At 40.8% G+C, this 27,430-nt stretch overlaps 2 protein-coding genes across 2 annotated transcripts in view; both read left to right on the top strand.

Annotated features, from left to right (window-relative positions):
• The window catches only part of pacsin2 (protein kinase C and casein kinase substrate in neurons 2), a 401,742-nt gene that overhangs the window by 254,249 nt on the left and 120,063 nt on the right, over positions 1–27,430 (top strand). The window lies entirely within an intron of this gene.
• The window catches only part of LOC120480868 (NACHT, LRR and PYD domains-containing protein 3), a 59,215-nt gene that overhangs the window by 28,170 nt on the left and 3,615 nt on the right, over positions 1–27,430 (top strand). Inside the window, exons 7-10 of the mRNA XM_089126982.1 lie at positions 3,069–3,239; positions 6,420–6,590; positions 20,880–21,050; positions 21,919–22,092. Coding sequence (XP_088983108.1) covers positions 3,069–3,239; positions 6,420–6,590; positions 20,880–21,050; positions 21,919–22,092 — 687 coding nt within the window. The remainder of the gene's footprint in view (positions 1–3,068; positions 3,240–6,419; positions 6,591–20,879; positions 21,051–21,918; positions 22,093–27,430) is intronic.

Genomic DNA, 27,430 nt, shown 5'->3' with positions numbered 1-27,430 from the left:
GGAGGATGGCTAACACCCAGAATGCTTTGAGTGAAGGGCATGTAAAAGTAGTTCAGGAAAATAGGAAATACATGCGAGAAGTTGTTGAATCATTGTGAAAATTGCAGAAAAAGGTCACAGAGAAGCAGATACTTCTGTCACCCAAGGCAACTTTATCGAGGTGTTGCGTCTTATCGGCAAGTTTGACAACGCCGTTTGGAGAAAAACACTTGAAAATACCCAAAATGCAAAATACACACACCATGATGTACAAAACGTTAATTGAATTAATGAGGAATATGGACCAAATAAGTGGCGAGATTGAAGAGGCTTTACACCGGTTTCACACTGCGCGCGTCAGCAGCGTTTATTTCGCGCGAGATAGACTTGACCCTTCGCCACCAAAACATTTTTCTATGACCCTCCAAAATGATTGTGAAAAAGGCATGACCCTCCCCGATCATGTACTGATTACTTCTGTACTGGACTGCGCATGGCAAAGATGTTCAGATATCTCTATGCCTAGTAGACCTACACCAGGCGTTCATTAAAAAGGGTCCTGTACAGGGCTGTACAGTGCGACATATATCTACCAAAAGATTGGTCTGTGCGCTGAATAAATGTGCCACTGCAGCACGCGTGAGATACAGTTTTATAAACTCTGTTACTTGTGTTTGTTCTCAGACATGATAACAGATGTTTTATACTTGTGCTAATGCGATATCATGATTTTTGATCATGGATCATTTAATAGATGATAAACAAACTCATAGTAGGCGAATCATCCTGGTAGTAAAGCTTGTGGGGGACACTGCTGGAAAAAACAACAATGCAAGTTTTAGAGGAACGCCTCCGACAAATCTCACGAGAATCACAACATGCTTTACGGCAACGACGTCACACACATCAACAACATACTGTATGAACCATGAAGACACTCGCGCGCATTTCAGATGTCATACTCGACGATGGAAAAAGCAAAGAAAACGCGGCCGGTAGAGAATGAGCCTCTCTGCTCAACCCGTAAATAAATGCATCGATCCGCAAGTTTTGTTTGAGTTCTTTAATGGTCTAGTGGTAGATCTTTTGTGTCAGAGGTTACAGGTTATACGTGTTTTTCTCTCTCATCAAAACTGAATATTTTCATCAGTGGTTACAGTCTATATCAAGCAGGGACACGTTTGTGTGCATTTTATTTTGTGATTTCACTGGAATGAATAAAGAGTCTCCGCAACTGCGATAGATTGAAGAGCGCGTCTGAGTGAAGACTACGCGCGTGCCACCACAAGAGACACGATGTATCCATGACACTGATAGCAGCATATTTAATGACAAAAATGCACACTATGCAAGATTTGTGCCTTAATATAACAGCTTCAAATGGGTATCAGGCTGTGAGTGCAGAGATGCTCTGCGTGAGTGGTATTTACGACAGTGACATTAAATACAAGTACTCCACTGCGACTCTAGGGGTCGCTGTTTGACAAAAACTGAATTCCTGCACAGTGTGCCTTTAAGTCCCAAAACTGTAAAACTCGACGTACATTCACATCACATGTTAATACAGCGTTAGAATTACACACAGGACACTGCACGTATTCGCAATCAGAAAAGTTCATTATTTGCTCATGCTTTAAAGCTTTGCCGGGTAAACATTTTATTGGCGTTCTGTTCTGACATGATGCACTTTTTCTAAACACGTACTGAAGCGTGCGTGCACTGTCAAACAGCGTCGAACTGGATTTTATCTTTGCGTCTGATTTTTGTTGGGTCAGACCCATATGATAGCGATAGGGGGCGAGACCGAGAGAGCTACATGGAAAAATATGCACCAAACAAGCCACCCTATTTTCCTTCGGTGGTCCTTTCTATAAATATCGAACGGTCCCTTATAGGGATGGGAATTGAGAACCGGTTCCACTCGAGAACCGGTTCTAAGTTTTACGATCCATCGATATTGTATGCCCTCGACGTTAACGATTCCTCTTATCGATGCTCCTGCTCCTGACTCAACCATAGTATGTAGAGAATACACTGTGAACTCACAACTGTCCCTGTTGTATTTTTTCACAACTGTCCCAAGCGAATTTTTGTATCGCCAAAGCCTTATTTGATCGGTGAGTAAAACTGTCTCTCTCTGTAGTGATGAAATGCTGCACTTGTGACAGCGCGCATGTTAAACTGAACGAGCAGGGAGAGAGAGAGAGAGAGAGAGTACCCCGAACGTGCGCGCGCACTCTCTCTCAGGCTTCACCGTCTCAAAACTAAGCGCTGTCTTGCTCTCTCTCTCTCCCTCGCACATATTAATCAAAATAATCTACACAATGGTAAGGTCAGGAGACTAAAGTTTCATGTGGAGAATTCTGTGATTTGTTTTTCCAGAATTACCGCTGGCCGTGAATTGTGCTAAAATAGTCCTCCATTGCCTTATCTTCTCTGAAAAGCGTTCCGCACATTCAGCTGACATAAACCACACTTCAAATAAACGGAAAAAATGATCCAGGGATGAAATGTTTTCTTTGATGACACACATCTTGTGGGATGTCCCAACCGCCAGGATAATCACACAACGCGCACACGTCCGATGATGACACGTTCAATTCCCGAACTTATGACTCATTTGAACCGATTCGTTTTAATGAATGGTTAGATCTTCCAACACTGAACTCACGAGACTTATGATCGTTGAATAACTAATCGTAAAACTTTTTAATAAGGTTCCATTTATTACATAAATAACATAAAAAGTACAGTTTGCTTAGTTAAGTGTAAGGTTTAAAACAAATAAAACCACTTGTTTTCCCCCCTGAAAAAGCATATGACTACCTTTTCCCACACAGTGCTATCAGGAATCGATAAGAGAATCGTTAAAGAATCGGATCGATAAGCAGAATCGTTAGTGGCATTGATATCGATAAAATCTTATCAATTCCCATCCCTAGTCCCTTAGTTTGTTCAGGTGTATTTGATAAGAGTTTGAGCTAAACTCGGCCAGAAAGTGGATCTCAAGGGCTTGAGCTGAGAACCCCTGTTATAAACCCTACATGAAAAACACATTAATATTACTGTTTGTTTTGTTCTCCACACAGGTTACATAGCTGTAAACTCACCGTTCAATCTTGTGGGAGTTTATCTTCAGTTCTTCAATCCTCAAAAGTCCTGAGAGAGCTTGACCTGAGTAACAATGACCTGCAGGATTCAGGAGTGAAGCTGCTTTCTGATGGACTGAAGAGCCCAAACTGTCAGCTACAGATACTGAGGTCTGAACTCAAATACTTGCATTTGATTTTATCTTGCATTATTAAGTTGGCTTGAGAAAGCCAACTTACTGAAATCCTATTTAAACTTATTATTATTATTCTTCTTACTCAAAATTTTCTGACTCTAACTCCTCCTAGAGCTTTAACTCTACAAACTCCAAACTCGGGTCAGACTTTCAGACTGTTCTGACTTAGTGTGCTATATCTTTTTAGACTGATTCGACTTTCAGATTTCTTAAAAATTAATATTAAAAACCATAAAAATCCCATTGACTTTCATTGCAGCATGGTCAAATTGAGCCAAGACTACGGTGGCCCAATAGCGTACAACAAAAACTCAAATCTAAATTCCCTGAAGCCCTAGACTCAATTAAACTACCATTCTATATGTACTAATGATCTATCTATCTATCTATCTATCTATCTATCTATCTATCTATCTATCTATCTATCTATCTATCTATCTATCTATCTATCTATCTATCCATCCATCCATCCATCCATCCATCTTTCTTTCTAACAAATCTATCCATCTTTCTTTCTAACTAATCTATCCATCTTTCTTTCTAACAAATCTATCCATCTTTCTTTCTAACTAATCTATCCATCTTTCTTTCTAACTAATCTATCCATCTTTCTTTCTAACTAATCTATCCATCTTTCTTTCTAACTAATCTATCCATCTTTCTTTCTAACAAATCTATCCATCTTTCTTTCTAACTAATCTACCCATCTTTCTTTCTAACAAATCTATCCATCTTTCTTTCTAACTAATCTATCCATCTTTCTTTCTAACTAATCTATCAATCTTTCTTTCTAGCAAATCTATCCATCTTTCTTTCTTTCTAAATAACTAATCTATCCATCTTTCTTTCTTTCTAAATAACTAATCTATCCATCTTTCTTTCTAACAAATCTATCCATCTTTCTTTCTAACTAATCTACCCATCTTTCTTTCGAACAAATCTATCCATCTTTCTTTCTAACTAATCTATCCATCTTTCTTTTTAACTAATCTATCGTTCTTTCTTTCTACCTAACTAATCTATCCATCTTTCTTTCTAACAAATCTATCCATCTTTCTTTCTAACTAATCTATCCATCTTTCTTTCTAACTAATCTATCCATCTTTCTTTCTAACAAATCTATCCATCTTTCTTTCTAACTAATCTATCCATCTTTCTTTCTAACAAATCTATCCATCTTTCTTTCTAACTATCTACCCATCTTTCTTTCTAACAAATCTATCCATCTTTCTTTTTAACTAATCTATCGTTCTTTCTTTCTACATAACTAATCTATCCATCTTTCTTTCTAACAAATCTATCCATCTTTCTTTCTAACTAATCTATGCATCTTTCTTTCTTTCTAACTAATCTATCCATCTTTCTTTCTAACAAATCTATCCATCTTTCTTTCTAACTAATCTATGCATCTTTCTTTCTTTCTAACTAATCTATCCATCTTTCTTTCTAACAAATCTATCCATCTTTCTTTCTAACTAATCTATGCATCTTTCTTTCTTTCTAACTAATCTATCCATCTTTCTTTCTAACAAATCTATCCATCTTTCTTTCTAACTAATCTATGCATCTTTCTTTCTAACAATTCTTTCCTTACTCTTTCTTTCTTTCTTTCTTTCTTTCTTTCTTTCTTTCTTGATGCTATTAACATGCTAATCATGCTAGCTTTATGCTAATCATGTTAGCTTCTTGCTAAAAACATGCTAGCTACATGCTAATCATGCTAGCATGATGCTAGCTACATGCTAATCATGTTAGATTCTTGCTAAAAACATGCTAGCATGATGCTAGCAACATCCTAATCATGCTAGCATGATGCTAGCTACATGCTAATCATGCTAGCTTCTTGCTAAAAACATGCTAGCATGATGCTAGCAACATGCAAATCGTGCTAGCATGATGCTAGCTACATGTTAATCATGCTAGCTTCTTGCTAGCAACATGCTAATCATGCTAGCTTCTTGCTAAAAACATACTAGCATGATGCTAGCAACATGTTAATCATGCTATTATGATGCTAGCTACATGCTAATCATGCTAGCATGATGCTAGCTACATGCTAATCATGCTAGCTTCTTGCTAAAAACATGCTAGCATGATGCTAGCAACATGCTAATCATGCTAGCATGATGCTAGCTACATGCTAATCATGCTAGCATGATGCTAGCTACATGCTAATCATGCTAGCATGATGCTAGCTACATGCTAATCATGTTAGCTTCTTGCTAAAACATGCTAGCATGATGCTAGCAACATGCTAATCATGCTAGCATGATGCTAGCTACATGCTAATCATGTTAGCTTCTTGCTAAAAACATACTAGCATGATGCTAGCAACATGTTAATCATGCTATTATGATGCTAGCAACATGCTAATCATGCTAGCATGATGCTAGCTACATGCTAATCATGCTAGCTTCTTGCTAAAAACATGCTAGCATGATGCTAGCAACATGCTAATCATGCTAGCATGATGCTAGCTACATGCTAATCATGCTAGCATGATGCTAGCTACATGCTAATCATGTTAGCTTCTTGCTAAAAACATGCTAGCATGATGCTAGCAACATGCTAATCATGCTAGCATGATGCTAGCTACATGCTAATCATGCTAGCTTCTTGCTAAAAACATACTAGCATGATGCTAGCAACATGTTAATCATGCTATTATGATGCTAGCTACATGCTAATCATGCTAGCTTCTTGCTAAAACATGCTAGCATGTTGCTAGCAACATGCTAATGATGCTATTATGATGCTAGCAACATGCTAATCACGCTAACAACATGCTAATCATCTTAACTACATGCTAATCATATTAGCATCAAGCTAGCTACATGCTAATCATGTTAGCTTCTTGCCAAAAACATCTATCTATCTATCTATCTATCTTTCTAACTAATCTATCTTTCTAACTGATCTTTCTTTCTTTCTTTCTTTCTTTCTTTCTTTCTTTCTTTCTTTCTTTCTTTCTTTCTTTCTTTCTAATTCCATCATTAAAACTTAATTCAAACTTCAAGATCCTTCAAACGCTCTGGTCCGGCTTTCTCAAGCCAACTTAAAGTTTGTGTCATCAAACTTTTTTTTCTAGTTTATGTAAAAATCACTCAGCTAAGATTTATTCTGTATGCAATTATATTGTGCTTTTCTTGTTCAGATGTGCCATGTGTAATTTCACTGCTCAGTCTTGTGGGAGTTTATCTTCAGTTCTTCAATCCTCAAACGTCCTGAGAGAGCTGGACCTGAGTAACAATGACCTGCAGGATTCAGGAGTGAAGCTGCTTTCTGATGGACTGAAGAGTCCAAACTGTCGGCTACAGATACTGAGGTCTGAACTCAAATACTTGCATTTGATTTTATCTTGCATTAATTATGTAAAAATCACTCAGCTAAGATTGAATCTGTATGCAATTACATTGTGCTTTTCTTGTTTAGATGTGCCATGTGTAATTTCACTGCTCAGTCTTGTGAGAGTTTATCTTCAGTTTGACTTCAGTTACAACAGAGGATATAATGAGGATAAAGGAGAATTAATTTGTTACATTTATATAACACTTTTCTAGGTGCTGTCTATGAAGTAATATATCTAATAGACCAACGCTACTTTTGTGTCATCGAAGGGTAACGCCCCTTTTTGGGGAAAGACAAACGGATTCCCCTGAGAACAGAACTCGCTCTAGATCTGCAAATTTTCTTGATAACAAAAATGGCACAGACATACACACTCTCTTTGCCGGCCGAGGACCGTGAGCGGTATTTAAAGAAACTACTGGATACGGGGTTACAGAGGTGTCCCTTTGAAATAGTTGAAAACTGGATTAATGACCCCACGCAGTGGCCAAATATGGACTATTCAGACATCTCCCACTATCTCGTGGAATCACCAAGTAAGTAGCCTATTTTTTTGTCATTAACACACTCGCATAATGACAAACTAGACGATGAGGCCATATCACTTGGACCATATTTAACTTGATTCAAGCTATTGACATAGTTTTGTTGTTGACTAGCTATACTAGTTAGAAAGACGACTCTGCTAGCTGCTACATGATTAGCTCAGTGCCGTACACTCTAAACCTTTTTTACAATTTTCAAAGTCCTCTAGACTTTAGACTTTCTAGACACAAGCAGAAACCAGCCAAGTCCACTTTAGTTTTTTTTAGTAAATTCAGTTAACAGCCAAGGTAGTGTGCCTATTGAGAGCTAATCACATAACGTTAGCTGCTAGCAGCTTCGTCTTTCTAACTAGTATAGCTAGTCGACAACAAAACTATGACGCCATGTCAGTTGGATCATATTTAACTTGATTTAAGCTATTGACATAGTCTAGTTTGTCATACTGTGAGTGTGTAATGACAAAAAATAGGCTACTTGGTGATTCCACGAGATAGTGGGAGATGTCTGAATAGTCCATATCTGGCCACTGCGTGGGGTCATTAATCCAGTTTTCGACCATTTCAAAGGGACACCCCTGTAACCCCGTATCCAGTAGCTTCTTTAAATACCGCTCACAGTCCTCGACCGGCAAAGTGTATGTTCCTGCCATTTTTGCTATAAAGAAACTTTGCAGATCTAGAGCGAGTTCTGTTCTCAGGGGAATCCGTTTGTCTTCCCCCAAAAAGGGGCGTTACCCTTCAATAACGCAAAAGTAGTATTGGTCTATTAGTGAAATAATTATATATATTTATATAGCTGTGGTGCACAAACTGATAAGAGAAAAACGCGCAGTGGATCAAGCGCACGGCGGCACATATGTGTGACCTGGTCGAGCGCAACCCTTTCACAGACATCAGTGGAAAGTTTGTTGTTCGGTAGGATATATAAATGGCACAATACAAATACAATGGCACAAACATAGAACCTGTATACAAATACAAAACGAAGCAAGTATTTACTAACTTTAACTGAAGAGAGAGAGAGAGAGAGAGATAGCCCACTTCTACTGTATGCTCTTGGTTGCTGATCGTTCACTCAGCACACGTGTCATTTGGATTAAAACTAAATCGTATCTGTAAGTAAAACATGAACTGTTACGTGATTTATGTATATCAAGTGGTTTCTTACATGATCACAGGACATTTACAGGTCAAGAAATTTCATGAACGCAAACGTCCGAAGCGCGTGCCCTGAAAGTGCCACTCACAGTGTGTGAATTGAATTGAATTATCTTTCATGTCTTGCACTTTAATGGACAAATTCCCATAAAATTATTTAAAACATGCATCTTGGTGAGTATCCTGGTAAACATAGTTGGTTACATCTTTAATATGCGTCATCAAAGTAAACGCATGTACAGTAAAACAGGCTCTATTGGATGTGCATTCGGTCAGCAGCAGCCTAATAAAAGCCTAATGTTTCTGACTGTTAATCAAACTACAAACACAGTCATCACTCCCTGCTATTGACTGAATCACTTTAGTAACTTTATAAAAGATTCATCTATATTTAATTTATACAGTGATGAATATGCATTTACATTTATTCATTTAGCAGACGCTTTTATCCAAAGCGACTTACAAATGAGAACAATAGAAGCAGTTAAAGGGTAATTCCACTGGTGGAGACATGAATGTGTATTGAAAGTGGGTCATATATGTATTAGAATAGCATAATTTCTTTTTCAATTTGGGTGCTTCTTGGCCAATAAAAGGCAGAAAATGACTTTTTAGTGCTTGTGGATTGCAACAATCCCCATAGTGCATTGCAATGCTCAGCTCCACAGGCCACTCCCACTACTCCGCCCATCACTGTAGACTAGAGTTGAGCTCCACTCTACTCTACCGCCTGGAAATAATTTCGTACAATGAAACCAGATAATGTGCGCTAATATAATATGACGACGTAAGAGCACCAAGGCAGCGCCCGCGCCATCAGCCAATGGGTTGGCGTGATTCTATATGGGCTTCAGACAATCGGCACACTTACTCTGTGTTCGGGCCAATTACCAAGATCAGAGCCCTCTCCCCGGACAGCACGTCAAATATGTTTACCAATTGAATCTATCCGACTGATTTGTACGTGTGAACTCGTGAACTAAAAAATCCTGATGTTTTCGGTGCTGATTCGGTGGTGACGCCGTGTTCATGTAACCAGAGGGCAGTGGTGGAAAGAGTACTGGAAAAACATACTTAAGTAAAAGTACCATTACATTCCAATAAATTTAGTGTGAGTAGAGTAAAAAGTACTTGTCAAAAAACTACTTGAGTAAGAGTAAAAAAGTAGCTTATTTAAAAGTACTGAAGAGTAGTGAGTAGTGAGTACTGAGGTGCGGATTCTACCCCTTATAATAAACACTGTGCACTACAATTTATAAATTAAAAAAAAAATGCACATACTGTAATTCACATTATATTTTATTCTTTGTAAGAAAGATTGAAGAATATCTATCATCCATCTTTTTAAAATGCATCAAATCAATACACTCATCACCATTTAAAGGGTCACTTCACCCATTTGCATTAAGCTTTGTATCTTTAGAAACCCAGTCATATTTTTGAATGGTCATGTTTTTTTTTCCTTATTTTCCCCTGAGATGGGAGAAATAAGGATTTAAGTGTTTAACTTCCTGCTTATCGTGACGTAAAAATCGTCATTTTGCGTCACGATAAGCAGGAAGTCATATTTCATTAAAATCTTTAGAACTACACATGTTAGCTCATTATTATTCCAGGGTGTTGGACCCACTCACCCTACAAGCCTATTACAGATCAGTGGGTGGGACTTCACTTGCAGAAACTGAAATCAATATCCGCCATCTTGTTTGGAAGCTAAGCTAACAAGCGCTGTGGAGATCGTAAGTTATGACAATGACGGAAGAAACTAAATATGATATGGAAGAAGAGGATTTTGAAGTTCTGCTGCTCGAATCCGATGTTCGTGACTATCTTTACGAGTCGCAGTATAGTTTAGAGCAGCTGAGGCTGATGGAGGAGCAGGAGACACCGAGGCGGCGGCCTGTCGCGGTCGAGGACCCCGCACTGACTCTGGCGCTGGGCGGATTGCTGTTGTCTGTACTCTCGCTGCGTGTCAGCTCCTACGGACACAGAGTCCATCTGCTGCAGAGAACCGATGGCAATTTCTCCTGGAAGAAATCTCTGAATCAGACGAGCACACGGACATTTGTGTTGTGATAGTTTCGCCTGACTAAACATCCAGGTAACATGCAGTAATTCACCAAACAGAAATAAATACAAATGAGGTGTAATTCACTAATGAGTTTGCCAATGTAACATTAACGGAGTTTGTTGTTGTGGGAAGAAGGCAGGAACCGGCGAACATTTAAGCATTTTAATAGTAAAATGAATAAATACAAAACGAAAGTATAAGCCAGCAGCCCCTCATTGACGACTGCTGTAACGTTACACACAACAGAAACAAAACACAGCATAAAATCAGGCCTGTTTCTCTCTCGATCTGCCGTCGTCGCTCCCTGTTTTATGCTTTCGGTTCTCCGTGAGAGACGCGGGACCGGCGCGCGGCTCACATGTGTCTTTCATTATCAGTCTCTGTTATAACTCACGCCACCGGCCTCGCGCAGAACGCCGGCCTCTTAAGTTACATCCCTCGCCCTCGATCGTCCTGCTCGCCACAGCCAACTAGACATTTTATGTGAAATGAATGTCAAACTCCGGTGACAGCTAATGTTAGCCTTGTAGACGGAAGAGTGAATTCTCTGTTTGCGCGGTTCCGGATCAGAGGGTGTGGCTTGTGGAGCTGTACAACGCGGGGCATTCTGGGACCTGTAGTCTATTCATACATATGCGCTCTTTGTTTATTTTCTGTTTTTTCTCGGTCAAGAGGGCACCAAATTAAAAAATTATTTTACATTTCGACTACATATATGATCCACTTTCAATAAAGATTAATGTTGCAATGGGTGAAATGCTCCTTTAAATCATATTATTTGGGGGGAAAAGCATTTAAAATTAGGCGAAAAGCCACTGGGCCTGAGCATGGTATTGTTGCACATAAAATATCAATGTTCATAACTGTGCAAAGAATTCAAAAACTTTTAGAAACTCATATGATAGTTCAGCATCACACACCAAGAGATGGGTTAAATAAAATAAAAAAATACCCAATTTCTCTCCAAACCGTTACCAATGTTAGTGTTTTGATAAATGAGAATCACTAATATTATCATATTACCTCAACTAATGCACTGAAAAAGGCTAAGATAGTGAGCTAACACTAATTACACACTTTTATTCCATGCTATTAAATATGTTACAATTTAAACGTAAATGCATTGTTCTAGAAGGGTGCCATCATCCCTTACATTTTACACGGCTACATTTACTCACATTGTAATGCTGATAATATAAATTGTAGGGAAAATTGTGCATTAAATAGGGAAGTTATATCCAGGAAACTTTTACAAAAGAAACAAACACACTTTGTCTCTGAAGTCTCAGCGAAGCTGTTTTATCAGCAGCATCTACAAAAAAAAAAAGTTCAGCATGGAAAATGTTTTTGCGGAAGTGCCAAATGATGAAGAATCATATAATGGATCAATAAAAAAAACGCTGTTTATTAACGAGCTGTGCTAATTTCTTATTAAGTAATGCAGTTCAAGTTAACGACATGGTGCACTGATTCTGAATCTGGTGGCATGGCGAGCGCGAGACGCGGCAGTGCACAGATTGTGACGCGCGTCTCTCCTGTGATTGTGAAGTAAATGGGAGCGGGAATTCACCGCATTATGAACTCGTCTTGCAATTCCCCCAACCTCAGACCAAATGTTAGGCCATGTAGACAGGCCAGCCTATATAAATATCATATTAAGCAGAAATGTGAAATGTACCTTAGCATATTAGAGGAAGACGCTGATATCTGGATTGAATTGATGCGTGATGAATGGACTTCCACAGCAGTCACGAGTAAAAGCAGGAATAGGCGGTTAAAGTTTTCTATGCTTAATTTGAATTGATGACAGTCACGAGACCGATTACTCGATCCAATCACGTTGATGGAAAAAAATAAAATTAAAACAAGCATGTAACGAGTAACGGCCACAAACAGAAGGAAAATAGCGGAGAAAAAGTACCGAAACATCACTTAAAACGTACTCAAGTAAAAGTAAAATTACACAATTTTAAACTTACTCAAAAAAGTACAATTTCTGAAAAAAACTACTTAATTACAGTAACGTGAGTATTTGTAATTCGTTACTTTACACCCCTGCCAGAGGGTGACGCTGCCTATAACACAAAAGCTGCAACAAGGAACCGGCAAAAGTAATGATTATGATCGTTTCATATATAGCAAGGAGACATTTTAATTGTTGATTAGTGTCTGTTGGCTGCAATAGTGGCCGCAGTAGTTAACACGCCTGTAGAGAGAAATGCACTTTTCATATGGATTACATAAGCAGATCACTCGGTTTCTTTTCGGTTTGAATTGTTTTGTTTAAAATTAGACATTTTTAAGCTTTCTTTATATTTCTTGTGTCTGTGAGGCAGCTTAAACGCTGAGTTTCGGCTCATTTATGAAGAGCTCCAGTTCACGAGCAATGCAATCTCACTGGCTCCTCCATGTCCTAATTATATGGTCTGTTATATTTGCTTCTTATTTATTAAATCCAGGCAATTGGTTGATAAAACATTGATTAAAAATTAGATACAAATGATACAAAACGAAGTTACATTTTTAGAAAGGCTTTCTGACACATGTCTCCCGATATATTGCGGTATCTTGCAACACATCCTGCCTTGCCAAAACACACATGTGGGAGATGCGGAATGGATAGAAATAACTCAAAAAATAAAAGAGGACTTGAATAAGCCCATTAATGGCATTTTTGAGTCATGCTCTTAACGAACTGTTTTATTTTCCTCTTTCTATATTGTGAATAATAAATGTGGATCATTTTAATGTGTTTGTTACACAATGGAGTCTAACTGATTGTAATAATTATTTGATGTAGATACTTTTAAACTTAGAAGTATTCATTGGCATCCTTGCATACTAAACTGCATTTTTTTATGTTTGCGTGCTGGAGGTACGCTATTATGTTGTGTGTATGTGATGTTAACATTTAAACTGGTGAGAGAAAATGTCACTATCAAAGAGTCTAAAGCAGAGATGCCCAAATTAGGGCCCGCGGGCCAAAAGTGGCCCGTGGTATCCTTTGATTTGGCCCGCCATACCGTCCGGGGAGAGAGCAGTGTTTCCGCTACATTCATTCCGCTGTGGCGGGCCGCCACACCTAAAATCCTCCCTGCACAGCTGCAGCTTCTGTATTATGTTATTTTGTTGAGCCCCACTAAAGGCATAAAAAACTTTGTAAAGCACAATCGAGTTTTCGCACTATATTCCAAGACTTCTAAAGTCATTCAATAGCATAATGTGAGGTAAAATGAATATTTAAGTCGTAAAGTTAAGTCATCTCTCCTCAGTCATTCTCCATTCAGCATTCAAACTGCACGTCGCGTTCGGTTGTGACAGTAACACGACGACACTCTCTTCAAGATCAATGTTCCCATTAGCCTATAATAGGCTACTTTATTTGTAGATAAAGCATAAAGGTCTAAAATGACTTTATCTCGTTGGAGTTTATTGCCCTTTCTAAATCATATCCCTTTCTCCCAGGTGTCCGTAAGATTACAGCACTGGAGTCGAGTGCTATAATTGTTCTTCATGCGCACTGTGTAACTGAAGTTTAAAAATGTTAAAAGAAAAGGCTAAAAAAAACTGTTGCATAGATAGAATACACTAAGCATTAGTGCTGCACGATTAATCATATCATATAGTAGGGGTTTCACAACTACTGATTTTTGCTAGTCGACTAGTTTTGCATAACAGTCGACGACTAGTCGACTAGTCGTTAAATGGTTTATTCTAGGGGTGTGCGACAACACGAATAGTAAATGTCTCCACGATCTGCTTTTGAAGAAATATGGTAGTAGTAGTATCGTGTTACAGTGCATTCTATCAGTTCTGGCGCCTCTCAACTGTACAACGCGACGTAGCCTACACATCACACGTTAAGGAATAGGTACGGGACACTGCAATTCACAAAAGTGCATTGTTTGCATAAGCCTTGCCGGTTAAACATTTAATTCACGCGCTGTTCTAACGTGCGCTTTCCTGAGCGCGCGGCATATCCCCGACGCTCACAGGCATTAGAAACCTGTCAAACAGCGCCTGAATACTGGACTAAGTTATCTTTCAAGTCTTATATTGCTAATACTGTTAAATACACACAATGTTTACATAAACAGAATTGGCTTTGTCTAAAGTGCAGCCTCCCCATATAGAAAGTGAAAGCAAACATTTGAGAGAAAATCTGGTGTAGGCTAATATGCGTCTATATTAAACACGTCGCGTGCTGGTCTAAAAGCGAGAGTAGTACTCGTATTTTCCGCACTATAAAGTGCACTTAAAAGCCTTTAATGTTCTCAATCCGGCCTTTTCTCAAGCTTTATAATCCGGAGCGCATTATACAGACACTGCTGTCAGCAGGCTGCGAATGTAAGTTACGTGCCCGCCCCAGCGCGCTCACGCTTACTAAATAAACGCCTCACCTCCGACGCCGCGCACTCGCTGCATTCCCTTTAGCACATCTAGTGGATGCATAACGCAAACCCAGTCAAACGTTTGAAAAATGTTCTAAAATAGGTCATTGAAGGTGCGCCTTATAGTGCTTATAGTATATAGTACTGCCGCTTGTATTTAAAGGGATAGTTAACAAAAAAATATATCTATATATATGTCATCATTTTGTTTCCGACTAGTCGACTAATGCCAACAGCGCCAACTAGTGGTTGTGACAGTCGACTAGTCGACTAGTTGATGAAACCCCTATCATATAGCAATCGTAATAATAGCGTTTAGTAGGCTATATAACGCAAAATGCCGCGATTTTATGAAATAAACAAATTAGGGATATTAACGCAGTACAGTAGGATATCTCTTCTTTTTTGTCATCCTTTGACTAGTGTTACATGATCCCGCTCTTATTCGTGAAAATGCCGTTTTGCATTTTGTACGACAAGAAGTCAAAAGAGAGCGCGCTGCCTGGATGTCCTGAATGAGACTCGCAGAAAGACGCGCGCCAGAATAATGCGCATATACACAGACCGCGTACCAGAGAATGCAATTCTCTTTCGAGCTTGAACGAACAATAACACACACAATTATGCCAAAATGTCGTTTTGTCGAGTATGTTAATAGCATAAGAAAAGTCTTATATGGACGAAAAGAGTTGTGCATGTGGGAGAATGAGGCGCGCATGAGATCCGCGTCTCGGCAACTGCTGCTCTTTTTACTCACTGCTCTTGACTAAAGAACTTTAGTAGCTTTAATAAAGTCTGTATATAATTTATAATTCATGCAGCGCAGACTGTTTATTCAATTTCTTTATCCTACTTTTTAAGACAGGAAGGGCACAGGTAAATATGGCGCTTATGGGTTTATGTGAGGATTGTTTGAAGTTCACTTTATTTAAAAGCTGTTATATTTTTTTAAGCCTAATAATTTTTTAAAAAAGCTCGATCGCTTTGCTGCTTGTGGAGCCTTTCATATTATAATACTTAGGGGAGACAAGGGGGCGTGGCCTAAGGGAATATCACTCGTGGGCCACGCCCCCTCCCCCTGGGGATATGGGCCTGCCACCACAGCTTGGAAAAATCCTAGAGGAAACACTGGAGGGGATTTCTTTAAAATGCAAAACTTTACAAATAAAACTGCATTAGTTAATCAGAATGAAGTTGTTTTATATTTATTTTAAATATTATAAAATAAATAAACCCATAGCAACTTTAATGTAATACCGTTTGATTTATGATGCAAAATTTACTTTTGGCCCACGGCCCACAATCAAGTTAGATTTTTGGCCCTTCGTAGGAAAAAGTTTGGGCACCCCTGGTCTAAAGAGAAAAGTTGACAGTGAAAATAGCCATTGAAAGAATAAGAATAATGAAAAGACAACTAGCCCGTGTTGTTCACCTAGTTTTGTAAATGCGATGACAACCCAACTCACTAAATGCATCTCTATAGCGTGCACTGTGTTTATTGTGCAATTTACATGCAAAAAAAAGAGTTTTTACGTGCATATGATACGCATGGGTAGGTTTAGTAGTGGTGTCGGGTGCGTGTGTATTATAGGTTGGGTAGGATTTAGTGGTGCGTGTGTATTACACGCAATAAAGTGCGTATCAAATGCATGAGAAAAACTGCTTATCACATGTAGCATACGTAAAAACTAATTGTCGCGTATAAATTGCATGATAATCACAACGCGTGCTATAGAGACGCATATAATATAATATTTGACATTTAATGACGGTTATTGTAGAGGTGTGTCTAGCGATTCACAGACTCTTCTGATGTCTTTCAGAACTTTTCAGGCTGCATGGGCGTGGAGCCTAGAAACTGAAACTCTCCTCTTTGGAGCCAGACATTCAGAAACTGATGTGTGAGAAGCAGCACTACTCGTCTCATTAATATTCACGTTCAGTTTTAGATGGAAATCTCAAAATATAAAATCTACAAATCTGTTAGTTTATTAAAGTACTAGTTTTTGTTTCATGTGTAAAATCCCAGTAATTTCAGTGATATTTGGACAGTAAGGGGAAAAATTTTTTCAGCATTTTATTGTTACCATAGTTACAACCATAGACTGCATATGCCCACCACCTTAGTTTTAAACTAATGGCTCTTTGGAATAACATTAAGTGGGACCTAGGCTGTGACAGTATGTTTAATTGCATTTTCCCCCCACATGTGCAGTTTGTTGTTCATATTAAGCTGCAGCTCATTTCACATTTACTTTTTCAAATTAAATATAATTCAAATAATAATTCCTGATCATATTATTGCATTTGTGTTTTAATAATTCTTAAAATTAAAAACCTTATCCTTGCAATTTTGTTGTTTTCTGGGGGGCATGTTAGAGTGGGATTTGGTTAGGTGGCCCTCAGAAAAAAATTGCGAGATAAAGTAGTCCTTGGGCTGAAAAAGTTTGAGAAACACTGCTTTAAACTAACAATAGGAAAACTATATGCTAGTGCTTTAACCCCTCTCAGTTAAATTGTCACTGGTATCTAAACATTTGAACCACTGACCCAATCCTCAGCACTGTGTCACGGGGTGTGGTGGTGGGAGTGCAGGAGTGCAGGCAGAAGGAACAGGTGGAGTCCAGATTAATACAAAGATACTTATTTAATCCAAAATTCAGGCAGGAAGACAGGGTAACACCAGGTAACATTCAACATCGACCGACCAAGACAGACTGAATGAGATGGAACTAAATACACAGAGGAATCAAACTAAACGAGGTGCAAACAGGTGAAAATGATGATGACAGGACGAGGAACAGGTGGCTGATTGGGGAGTGAGTCCGGGAGTAGAAACAAAAGGATCCGGGGAAGTGTAGTGCAGATGACGAGACAGACTGGTGCAGACGGAGGACTGTGACATCACTCCCCCCTCCCGGTAGGCGTGACTTCACGCCGTAACATCAATGGGAAAGGGGGTGGGTGCCCTGGAGGCTGTGGAGGGTGTGGACTGGAGGAGGAAGCCTCCAGGGCGGAGCAGGACGAGGGTGTGGCCAGGGCGGAGCAGGATGAGGGCGTGGCCAGGGCGGAGCAGGATGAGGGCGTGGCCAGGGCGGAGCAGGATGAGGGCGTGGCCAGGGCGGAGCAGGATGAGGGCGTTGCCAGGGCGGAGCAGGCTGAGGGCGTGGCCAGGGCGGAGCAGGCTGTGGGCGTGGCCAGGGCGGAGCAGGCTGTGAGAACCCTTCGGGCAGCCAAGGCGATGAGGTCCCTTCGGGCGGCCACGGCGGCGAGGTCCCTTCGGGCGGCCACGGCGGCGAGGTCGCTTCAGGCGGCCACGGCGGCGAGGTCGCTTCGGGCGGCCACGGCGGCGAGGTCGCTTCGGGCGGCCACGGCGGCGAGGTCCCTTCGGGCGGCCACGGCGGCGAGGTCCCTTCGGGCGGCCACGGCGGCGAGGTCCCTTCGGGCGGCCACGGCGGCGAGGACCCTTCGGGCGGCCACGGCGGTGAGGTCCCTTCGGGCGGCCATGGCGGTGAGGTCCCTTCGGGCGGCCACGGCGGTGACAGCCCTTCGAGCGGCCGTGGCTGGGACACTGGGCCCCCCCCAAAAAAAATATTTGGGTTGAGTCCCCGGATGAAGGGCAGATGGGGAGTGGACGGTCTCGGGCTGGACGGTCTCGGGCTGGACGGTCTCGGGCTGGACGGTCTCGGGCTGGACGGTCTCTGGCTGGACGGTCTCTGGCTGGACGGTCTGGCCGGTCCTCTGGCTGGACGGTCTGGCCGGTCTCTCGCTGGACGGTCTGGACGGTCTCTGGCTGGACGGTCTGGACGGTCTCTGGCTGGACAGTCTGGACGGTCTCGGGCGATGGCTGGACGAGGCTGGTTGGAACCAGCGGTGAGGAGAGCTCAGGTTCGGGAGAGCTGGACGGGACCAGCGATGAGGGGAGAACTGACTCGGAAGAGCTGGACGGAACCAGCGGGGGAGAGAGTTCAGGCTCGGAAGGGATGGACGGAATCAGCGGAGAGGGGAGTTCATGCTCGGTAGAGCTGGACGGAACCAGCAGGGCGGAGAGTTCGTGCTCGGGAAAGCTGGACGGAACCAGCGGGGCGGAGAGTTCGTGCTCGGGAAAGCTGGACGGAACCAGCGGGGCGGAGAGTTCGTGCACGGGAGAGCTGGACGGAACCAGCGGAGAGGAGAGTTCATACTCGGGAGGGCTGGACTGAACCAGCGGGGCAGAGAGTTCATACTCGGGAGAGCTGGACGGAACCAGCGGGGCGGAGAGTTCGTGCTCGGGAGAGCTGGACGGAACCAGCGGGGCAGAGAGTTCGTGCTCGGGAGAGCTGGACAGAACCAGTGGGGCGGAGAGTTCGTGCTCGTGAGAGCTGGACGGAACCAGCGGGGGAAGCTCGGGCTCGGCAGGGCTGACGGTGAGCGCAGGCTTGGCAGGGCTGACGGTGAGCGCAGGTTTTCTGGGGATGAGGATCAAACGAGGGCGCCGAATCGGCAGGAGAATCCCCTGCATAGTAGCAGGGTTCATGTTGATGTGGTCGGTCGATCTGTCACGGGGTGTGGTGGTGGGAGTGCAGGAGTGCAGGCAGAAGGAACAGGAGGAGTCCAGATTAATACAAAGATACTTATTTAATCCAAAATTCAGGCAGGAAGACAGGGTAACACCAGGTAACATTCAACATCGACCGACCAAGACAGACTGAATGAGATGGAACTAAATACACAGAGGAATCAAACTAAACGAGGTGCAAACAGGTGAAAATGATGATGACAGGACGAGGAACAGGTGGTTGATTGGGGAGTGAGTCCGGGAGTAGAAACAAAAGGATCCGGGGAAGTGTCGTGCAGATGAAGAGACAGACTGGTGCAGACAGAGGACTGTGACACACTGAGCCCTGCTGGAGCTGCTTTAAATATGTGCTGTGCAATTACATGATGGATCAAATATGGTAAAGCAACTGAACCTCTCAAAATACAGTTTAACAGGCTTAAGCATGAAAATAACTGAAGGAAATATATATTTACTAAACAAATTAAGCTAACTAATATGGTTTTAAAACCTTTTGTTTCAATATATCAAAAAGTTACAAATGTAGTGAAAATACAGGTGTCGGTCTCAGCAAATACCAAAAATTAAAGTATTGATATTGGACTCCTTCTGGAAAAAGTGGTATTTGTGCGTCCCTACTTAAAACATTACTGACTGCATTTAATTGAAGACATTTGGACATATTTCTGTGTGGATTTGTCCATTTAAGCACACACCTGAGGCTCAGATTAGCCTATACTTCTCTGTGTTTTGCTTTGGATTGCGTACACAGAAAGCCGCCTGGGGAACAGTATCTCTCACTGGTCAATACACTTTTAACTTTACACTTCTTTTTAGTATCGAGAACATCCAGAAGGAGACTGTGTATCACGTTACATGATTCGACTGATTTGAAAGTTACGTAGGAAGGGCGATAGCACACTGCTTCAAAGGAAATGGTGTTTTCATAATCATTCAAAGTAAAATTTAAATTTAATTAAATTGATCGTGGAGCCCTAATCATGAACACATCTTTGAGAGCAAGGGGACGACTGGTGGTTTGGGCAACTTGTGTTCTTTGCATATAGGGTGGACCGGCTCTGGATATGTCATTGTCATGGATAAAGTTAAAATCCTCCTGGTTAGTGGTTGTTTAATCATCCTCTGCTGAGATCTTGAGAGAGTACAGAGTAATGTCTTATTTTATATTCAGTTGATTTCATCTTAGGCTGTGTGTCTGTGTGTAAGTCAGTTGTAGATTGTACAGTGGACACATATGAACACTGAGCAATGTTCATTTTACTCTGGGGATTTTGCTATGTGTGTTTCAGATTATAGACCACGGGTTCTCATCTCTGGCCCTTAAGATCCACTTTCCTGCAGAGTTTAACCCTGATCAGACTCTCCTGCCTGCTACTTTATAGTAATCCAGATGACCGTGATTAGTTTGTTCAGGTGTATTTGATAAGAGTTTGAGCTAAACTCGGCCAGAAAGTGGATCTCAAGGGCCTGAGCTGAGAACCCCTGTTATAAACCCTACATGAAAAACACATTAATATTGCTGTTTGTTTTGTTCTCCACACAGGTTACATAGCTGTAATCTCACCGTTCAATCTTGTGAGAGTTTGTCTTCAGTTCTTCAATCCTCAAACGTCCTGAGAGAGCTGGACCTGAGTAACAATGACCTGCAGGATTCAGGAGTGAAGCTGCTTTCTAGTGGACTGAAGAGTCCAAACTGTCAGCTACAGATACTGAGGTAAATGGGTTTCCATTAAACAATTAATACAAAAATATATATTTTTACAATTTTGTCAACAAATCTGATACAATGCCAGAAGAAGAGACAAAAACCGCATTTGCATTGTTGTAATTTCCAATTTTGTTGTAATTATGGACATTTGCCGTCAGAAAATAATGCATTCAATACCAATATTCATCACCACACAAATTAACATCATCACTGGGGCTTGACCTTGCTACCTGCCCTCTGGTGCAAAAATCATACTTTAATGTTGATCTTCTCCAGGATGATTCCATGCATCAAAATCCCCAGTAATGTACACTGCTCAGTGTTTATATAATCCACATTCAGAGTGTTAAAAAAGAAACACTGAAGCAGTGTAGAAGTTGATAAGCTAATTAAGGTGAGAGAAATGAAAAATGTTACTTCAGGGTTTCATCCCTATGCCTAAACTTACTACTTAGGTGTCCTTTACCTTTACTGTTCCCTGCTGCTAAATCCAGGGTCACACTGTACGATTTTGACCACGATTTGACTGTCAGAGACACATTTTTGAATCCTTGAAAAGATTCCTCTGCTCCTAGGTCAACATCTGAAATGTTTGATCATATTACAAGTAAATATAAAACAAAATTCTGGCAGTGTGACTTTACACTGACAACCGTCAAACCAAAAACCAATAGGAGCGCAGAACCCCCCACCCAGGTTTCTTTTTTTGAGAAAAGCCACAATCATAATTAATGCTTTGCTAAGTAATGTTTTTGTTACTTTTAAGAATCTACAGAAAATAACAGCTGAAAGTACAAACTACGCAGGTCATTGTGTGAAGGAGACGTGAATGCCAAACTAATGTCATGTGGACTGTTGCTGTATGTTTTTGTAGATTGTCTGGTTGTATGGTGACAGAGGAAGGCAGTGGTTATGTGTCTTCAGCTCTGAGTTCAAACCCCTCACACCTGAGAGAGCTGGATCTGAGCTACAACCACCCAGGAGATTCAGGAGTCAAGCTGCTCTCTGATAAACTCAAGGATCCAAACTACAGACTGGAAAAACTCAAGTATGTAGAGCAGGAAGAGCTTCGATTAAACTTCAAAAACACCTTTACAATATTCACTTATGACAAACTAGTTACACTTTATTATAGATTACATGACTACATTTAATAAAGTTCTTATTGAGAATGTGCAGAGGTTTAGCTCTAGTTATACTACGTAGCTGTTGAATGCTTCATTCTGATTGGCTGTTGAACATTATAGACCTTATGCACCAGAGAACCGGTTTCGCGGTCGCTCTGTGTATTTCTATGGCATCCCTGTCGAGGAGTAATTATCTGGTGAAGTGGATTTACTTATTATAGAGTTAAAGCGAGACACTACAGGTGAATAGGGTAAAATTTTAAACTAGCAGATATCACCATGAAACTTTCCCAGTTGATTACCTACATTAAGATGAGAAAAAAATGTATTACAAGTTTTCTGTAATTTAATGTTTAAATATGCAAATGAGGCATCATCTGATTAAATATGCGCTAATTTGCATATCTTTAAAATAACGAAATCTGACTATAGGATAAAGCCAGGTTCAATTTTTTTTTCATTGTGTTCATATAATAGATGGGGAAAAAATTACAGAAGGATTTATGGATATCTACTTTTGTTATCCTGTAAATCAGAATATACCATCAATAGTCTTAAAAAAATGATTTTCGCCATGTTTTTTGGGATAAAATGTTACATAAATCAGGCTAGGAATAATATATTTACAAATCCCTCTGTAAATGTCTTCATAATATAACTAGGTACAAGACTGGAAAGTTTGGTGTATATAGGTGCTACTGAAGTGGAGATTTCAGACTTTGAGTATGAGAAAAAAGTCATTTTGAGAAAACGGGCTTTAAAAATTTATATTCTAAAATTCCACACATTTCTACATGAAAACATTGCTAACAAGCAAAATAACTGGCCAAGTTATTGTTTTTAACAATTTACATGAAAAATGACAACTGAATAAAACAACATTGCCAAATAAGACCTTCAACTAACCACTGAGAACCACAGATACAGACACAAACTTATCAGAACTGCAACTCTCTTTTATGTCCATCGGAACACAAAGTTCACCCATGACTTTTGAAAGCCTAGCTCTCCATGCCTGCACCATATGTAGGCCCCTCACCCCTCTCTTGCTGATGCCTTTTCAGCTTTTTAGCTGTGCTCAGAGTCTTTCTGCAACGTTTTGCACGCTCAGACTGGATGGATTCGGCTTTTGTGATCCTCAGCATGTCGGTTTCCCTGATGGTGCTGACTGTAACGACAGTGCTTTCCAGCCAAAGCTTATCCATAATGGCAAGCATGGTAGAGGCCCCCTCATTAAAAGTTGAAATGGCCATACTTGCTGCTGCCTCAACCCTACTCTTACCCACAAACACTGTTTTTGGACAGCGGGCCCAAATTACTGAGTTGAGGCACTCATTCGCATTTTGAGTGCCACCATGCTGCATGCGCTGCAGCAGACTGTCACTTGACATGCGGTGGTAGACAGGTATCAGCTTCTGGCCCACCTCCCGAGACAAAAAGTTCCCTGCATGGAGCCTGTGGCTTTCTGGAGTTTCTCCATTTTCCTCCGCTCTCCTATACCAACACCAGGACGGGTTGCACCTGGTGTGCAAGGGGACTTTGTCACAGGACATGCTGTGGAGGAGACCAGCCCAGATTTCATTCTTCATTTTCTCTAGGGAACCCTGGTTATTTAGAATTGCCCCCCTGTAATAATTTTGTAATGTTTTGTCTTTCTGGACAAAGAGATCAACCAAACCTCTGGAAAAAATCACAAATCACACTCTTAGAAGAAAAGGTTCTATATAGAACCTTAAAAGGGTCTATCAGTGCTATGTATTTGGAACCCCTAAAAGGTTCTATAGACTCTTAAAAAGGGTTCCTCTGGGTTATATATATAGAACCGGGGTTCCATACTTGGCCAATAGAACCTTTTACCAAAAAAATGGTTCTATATAGAGCCATTTTGGAGTTCCATATATGAAGTGGGGGATGGAACCATTTCTGGTTCTAAATAGAACCATTTCTTCTAAGAGTATTCTTGTTGCTTTTACATTAGTCAAACTGCATGTACTTCATGCAGTAATTTTTATTTGTCTACAGATTTTATTTTTGTCATTGATTTCATTGTTGGTTGATTACAGATTATGGTAAGAGATACTGTAAATAAATACTTGAAATATAAGTCTGCAGAAATCACTATTTTTTTCATCTAAATTATCCCTTACATAACAATGTCTGGTCAAAAATCTAGCACATGATATTTACTAAAAATAGCTTTTATACAAATGTGTTTTTTATTCATCACAGCAGTGTGAAACTGGCTGCAATAGTGTCTGATCATTGAGGACTGTGTTGGTTAAATGAAAACTGATAGCATTTTTACATATATGTGTATATCTTTTGACTGAAGTGTGTATGTTTTGACAGAGGTGTGTCATTTTGCAAACAATCTAGGAATTATGCCAATTGAGTGTGGTGTTTGGATAATTGTGATTATATTTTGAAAAAAAGAACCCGGTTTTCAAAATTGCGTGTAAACAATTGAAAAAAACTGTAATTTACAGGGTTTTTTTTCGATTGCTAAACGACAGTGAGCACAACTGGTGCTACATGTGCTAAACTCTAACTCCAGTCTGCACAGCAGCAGTTCATGTGGACCAAACTCTAGATCGTTTTTCAGTGCTTGAACACAGTTTTCAAAACTCTACACACTTATCCCACGACTTTAAACACAACCTGCACAACACTGTGGATTTACAGCACTTTGTTCAAATGCTAACACACTGCTGTCAAAACTGTGAACCACACATTCAAAACAGAATAGATTTCAGCCTTTCACACACTGCTGATGTTCAAACAATTTCAGCTGAACGGCCGAACACTTGTGGCCCAATGCTGGAGAGAGGCAGGATTACAGTATTACAGTATGTACTTTTAGTTTCTACCTTTTTTCTCATTACTGTAATACTGTAAATTACTACAGACAATTACATAAAGCAAACTGCTAATTTTCAATTGTTGTATTCTAAAAATGAAAATATACCAAATGAAAGAATGCCACTCTTTTCTTTGAAGAAAATATTACTCTGTATGAAGTCTGAAATTGTTGAAACTGTAAAGATGAAAAGCTTGGATTTTCTGTAACTTCCTCTCAGTGTGTTCTGAGTGTCAGTGTGTGTTATCTCAGTGAGGGTTGTGTAGTGTGTTACTCTCAGTGTGTTCTGAGTGTCAGTGTGTGTTATCTCAGTGAGGGTTGTGTAGTGTGTTACTCTCAGTGTGTTCTGAGTGTTAGTGTGTGTTATCTCAGTGAGGGTTGTGTAGTGTTTTACTCTCAGTGTGTTCTGAGTGTCAGTGTGTGTTATCTCAGTGAGGGTTGTGTAGTGTTTTCCTCTCAGTGTGTTCTGAGTGTCAGTGTGTGTTATCTCAGTGAGAGTTGTGTAGTGTGTTACTCTCAGTGTGTTCTGAGTGTCAGTGTGTGTTATCTCAGTGAGGGTTGTGTAGTGTGTTACTCTCAGTGTGTTCTGAGTGTCAGTGTGTGTTATCTCAGTGAGGGTTGTGTAGTGTGTTACAGTCAGTGTGTTCTGAGTGTCAGTGTGTGTTATCTCAGTGAGGGTTGTGTATTGTGTTACTCTCAGTGTGTTCTGAGTGTCAGTGTGTGTTATCTCAGTGAGGGTTGTGTAGTGTGTTACTCTCAGTGTGTTCTGAGTGTCAGTGTGTGTTATCTCAGTGAGGGTTGTGTAGTGTGTTACTCTCAGTGTGTTCTGAGTGTCAGTGTGTGTTATCTCAGTGAGGGTTGTGTAGTGTGTTACTCTCAGTGTGTTCTGAGTGTCAGTGTGTGTTATCTCAGTGAGGGTTGTGTAGTGTGTTACAGTCAGTGTGTTCTGAGTGTCAGTGTGTGTTATCTCAGTGAGGGTTGTGTAGTGTGTTACTCTCAGTGTGTTCTGAGTGTTAGTGTGTGTTATCTCAGTGAGGGTTGTGTAGTGTTGTTACAGTCAGTGTGTTCTGAGTGTCAGTGTGTGTTATCTCAGTGAGGGTTGTGTAGTGTGTTACAGTCAGTGTGTTCTGAGTGTCAGTGTGTGTTATCTCAGTGAGGGTTGTGTAGTGTGTTACTCTCAGTGTGTTCTGAGTGTCAGTGTGTGTTATCTCAGTGAGGGTTGTGTAGTGTTGTTACTCTCAGTGTGTTCTGTGTGTCAGTGTGTGTTATCTCAGTGAGGGTTGTGTAGTGTGTTACTCTCAGTGTGTTCTGAGTGTCAGTGTGTGTTATCTCAGTGAGGGTTGTGTAGTGTTGTTACTCTCAGTGTGTTCTGAGTGTCGGTGTGTGTTATCTCAGTGAGGGTTGTGTAGTGTGTTACTCTCAGTGTGTTCTGAGTGTCAGTGTGTGTTATCTCAGTGAGGGTTGTGTAGTGTTTTCCTCTCAGTGTGTTCTGAGTGTCAGTGTGTGTTATCTCAGTGAGAGTTGTGTAGTGTGTTACTCTCAGTGTGTTCTGAGTGTCAGTGTGTGTTATCTCAGTGAGGGTTGTGTAGTGTGTTACTCTCAGTGTGTTCTGAGTGTCAGTGTGTGTTATCTCAGTGAGGGTTGTGTAGTGTGTTACAGTCAGTGTGTTCTGAGTGTCAGTGTGTGTTATCTCAGTGAGGGTTGTGTATTGTGTTACTCTCAGTGTGTTCTGAGTGTCAGTGTGTGTTATCTCAGTGAGGGTTGTGTAGTGTGTTACTCTCAGTGTGTTCTGAGTGTCAGTGTGTGTTATCTCAGTGAGGGTTGTGTAGTGTGTTACTCTCAGTGTGTTCTGAGTGTCAGTGTGTGTTATCTCAGTGAGGGTTGTGTAGTGTGTTACTCTCAGTGTGTTCTGAGTGTCAGTGTGTGTTATCTCAGTGAGGGTTGTGTAGTGTGTTACAGTCAGTGTGTTCTGAGTGTCAGTGTGTGTTATCTCAGTGAGGGTTGTGTAGTGTGTTACTCTCAGTGTGTTCTGAGTGTTAGTGTGTGTTATCTCAGTGAGGGTTGTGTAGTGTTGTTACAGTCAGTGTGTTCTGAGTGTCAGTGTGTGTTATCTCAGTGAGGGTTGTGTAGTGTGTTACAGTCAGTGTGTTCTGAGTGTCAGTGTGTGTTATCTCAGTGAGGGTTGTGTAGTGTGTTACTCTCAGTGTGTTCTGAGTGTCAGTGTGTGTTATCTCAGTGAGGGTTGTGTAGTGTTGTTACTCTCAGTGTGTTCTGTGTGTCAGTGTGTGTTATCTCAGTGAGGGTTGTGTAGTGTGTTACTCTCAGTGTGTTCTGAGTGTCAGTGTGTGTTATCTCAGTGAGGGTTGTGTAGTGTTGTTACTCTCAGTGTGTTCTGAGTGTCG

The sequence above is a fragment of the Pimephales promelas genome, chromosome 24, assembly GCF_988280905.1.
Source record: "Pimephales promelas chromosome 24, fPimPro1.hap1.1, whole genome shotgun sequence".
NCBI classification, from domain to species: Eukaryota; Metazoa; Chordata; class Actinopteri; order Cypriniformes; family Leuciscidae; genus Pimephales; species Pimephales promelas.
Note: the sequence above shows the minus strand (reverse complement) of the source record. Positions and strands in the feature narration are given on the sequence as shown.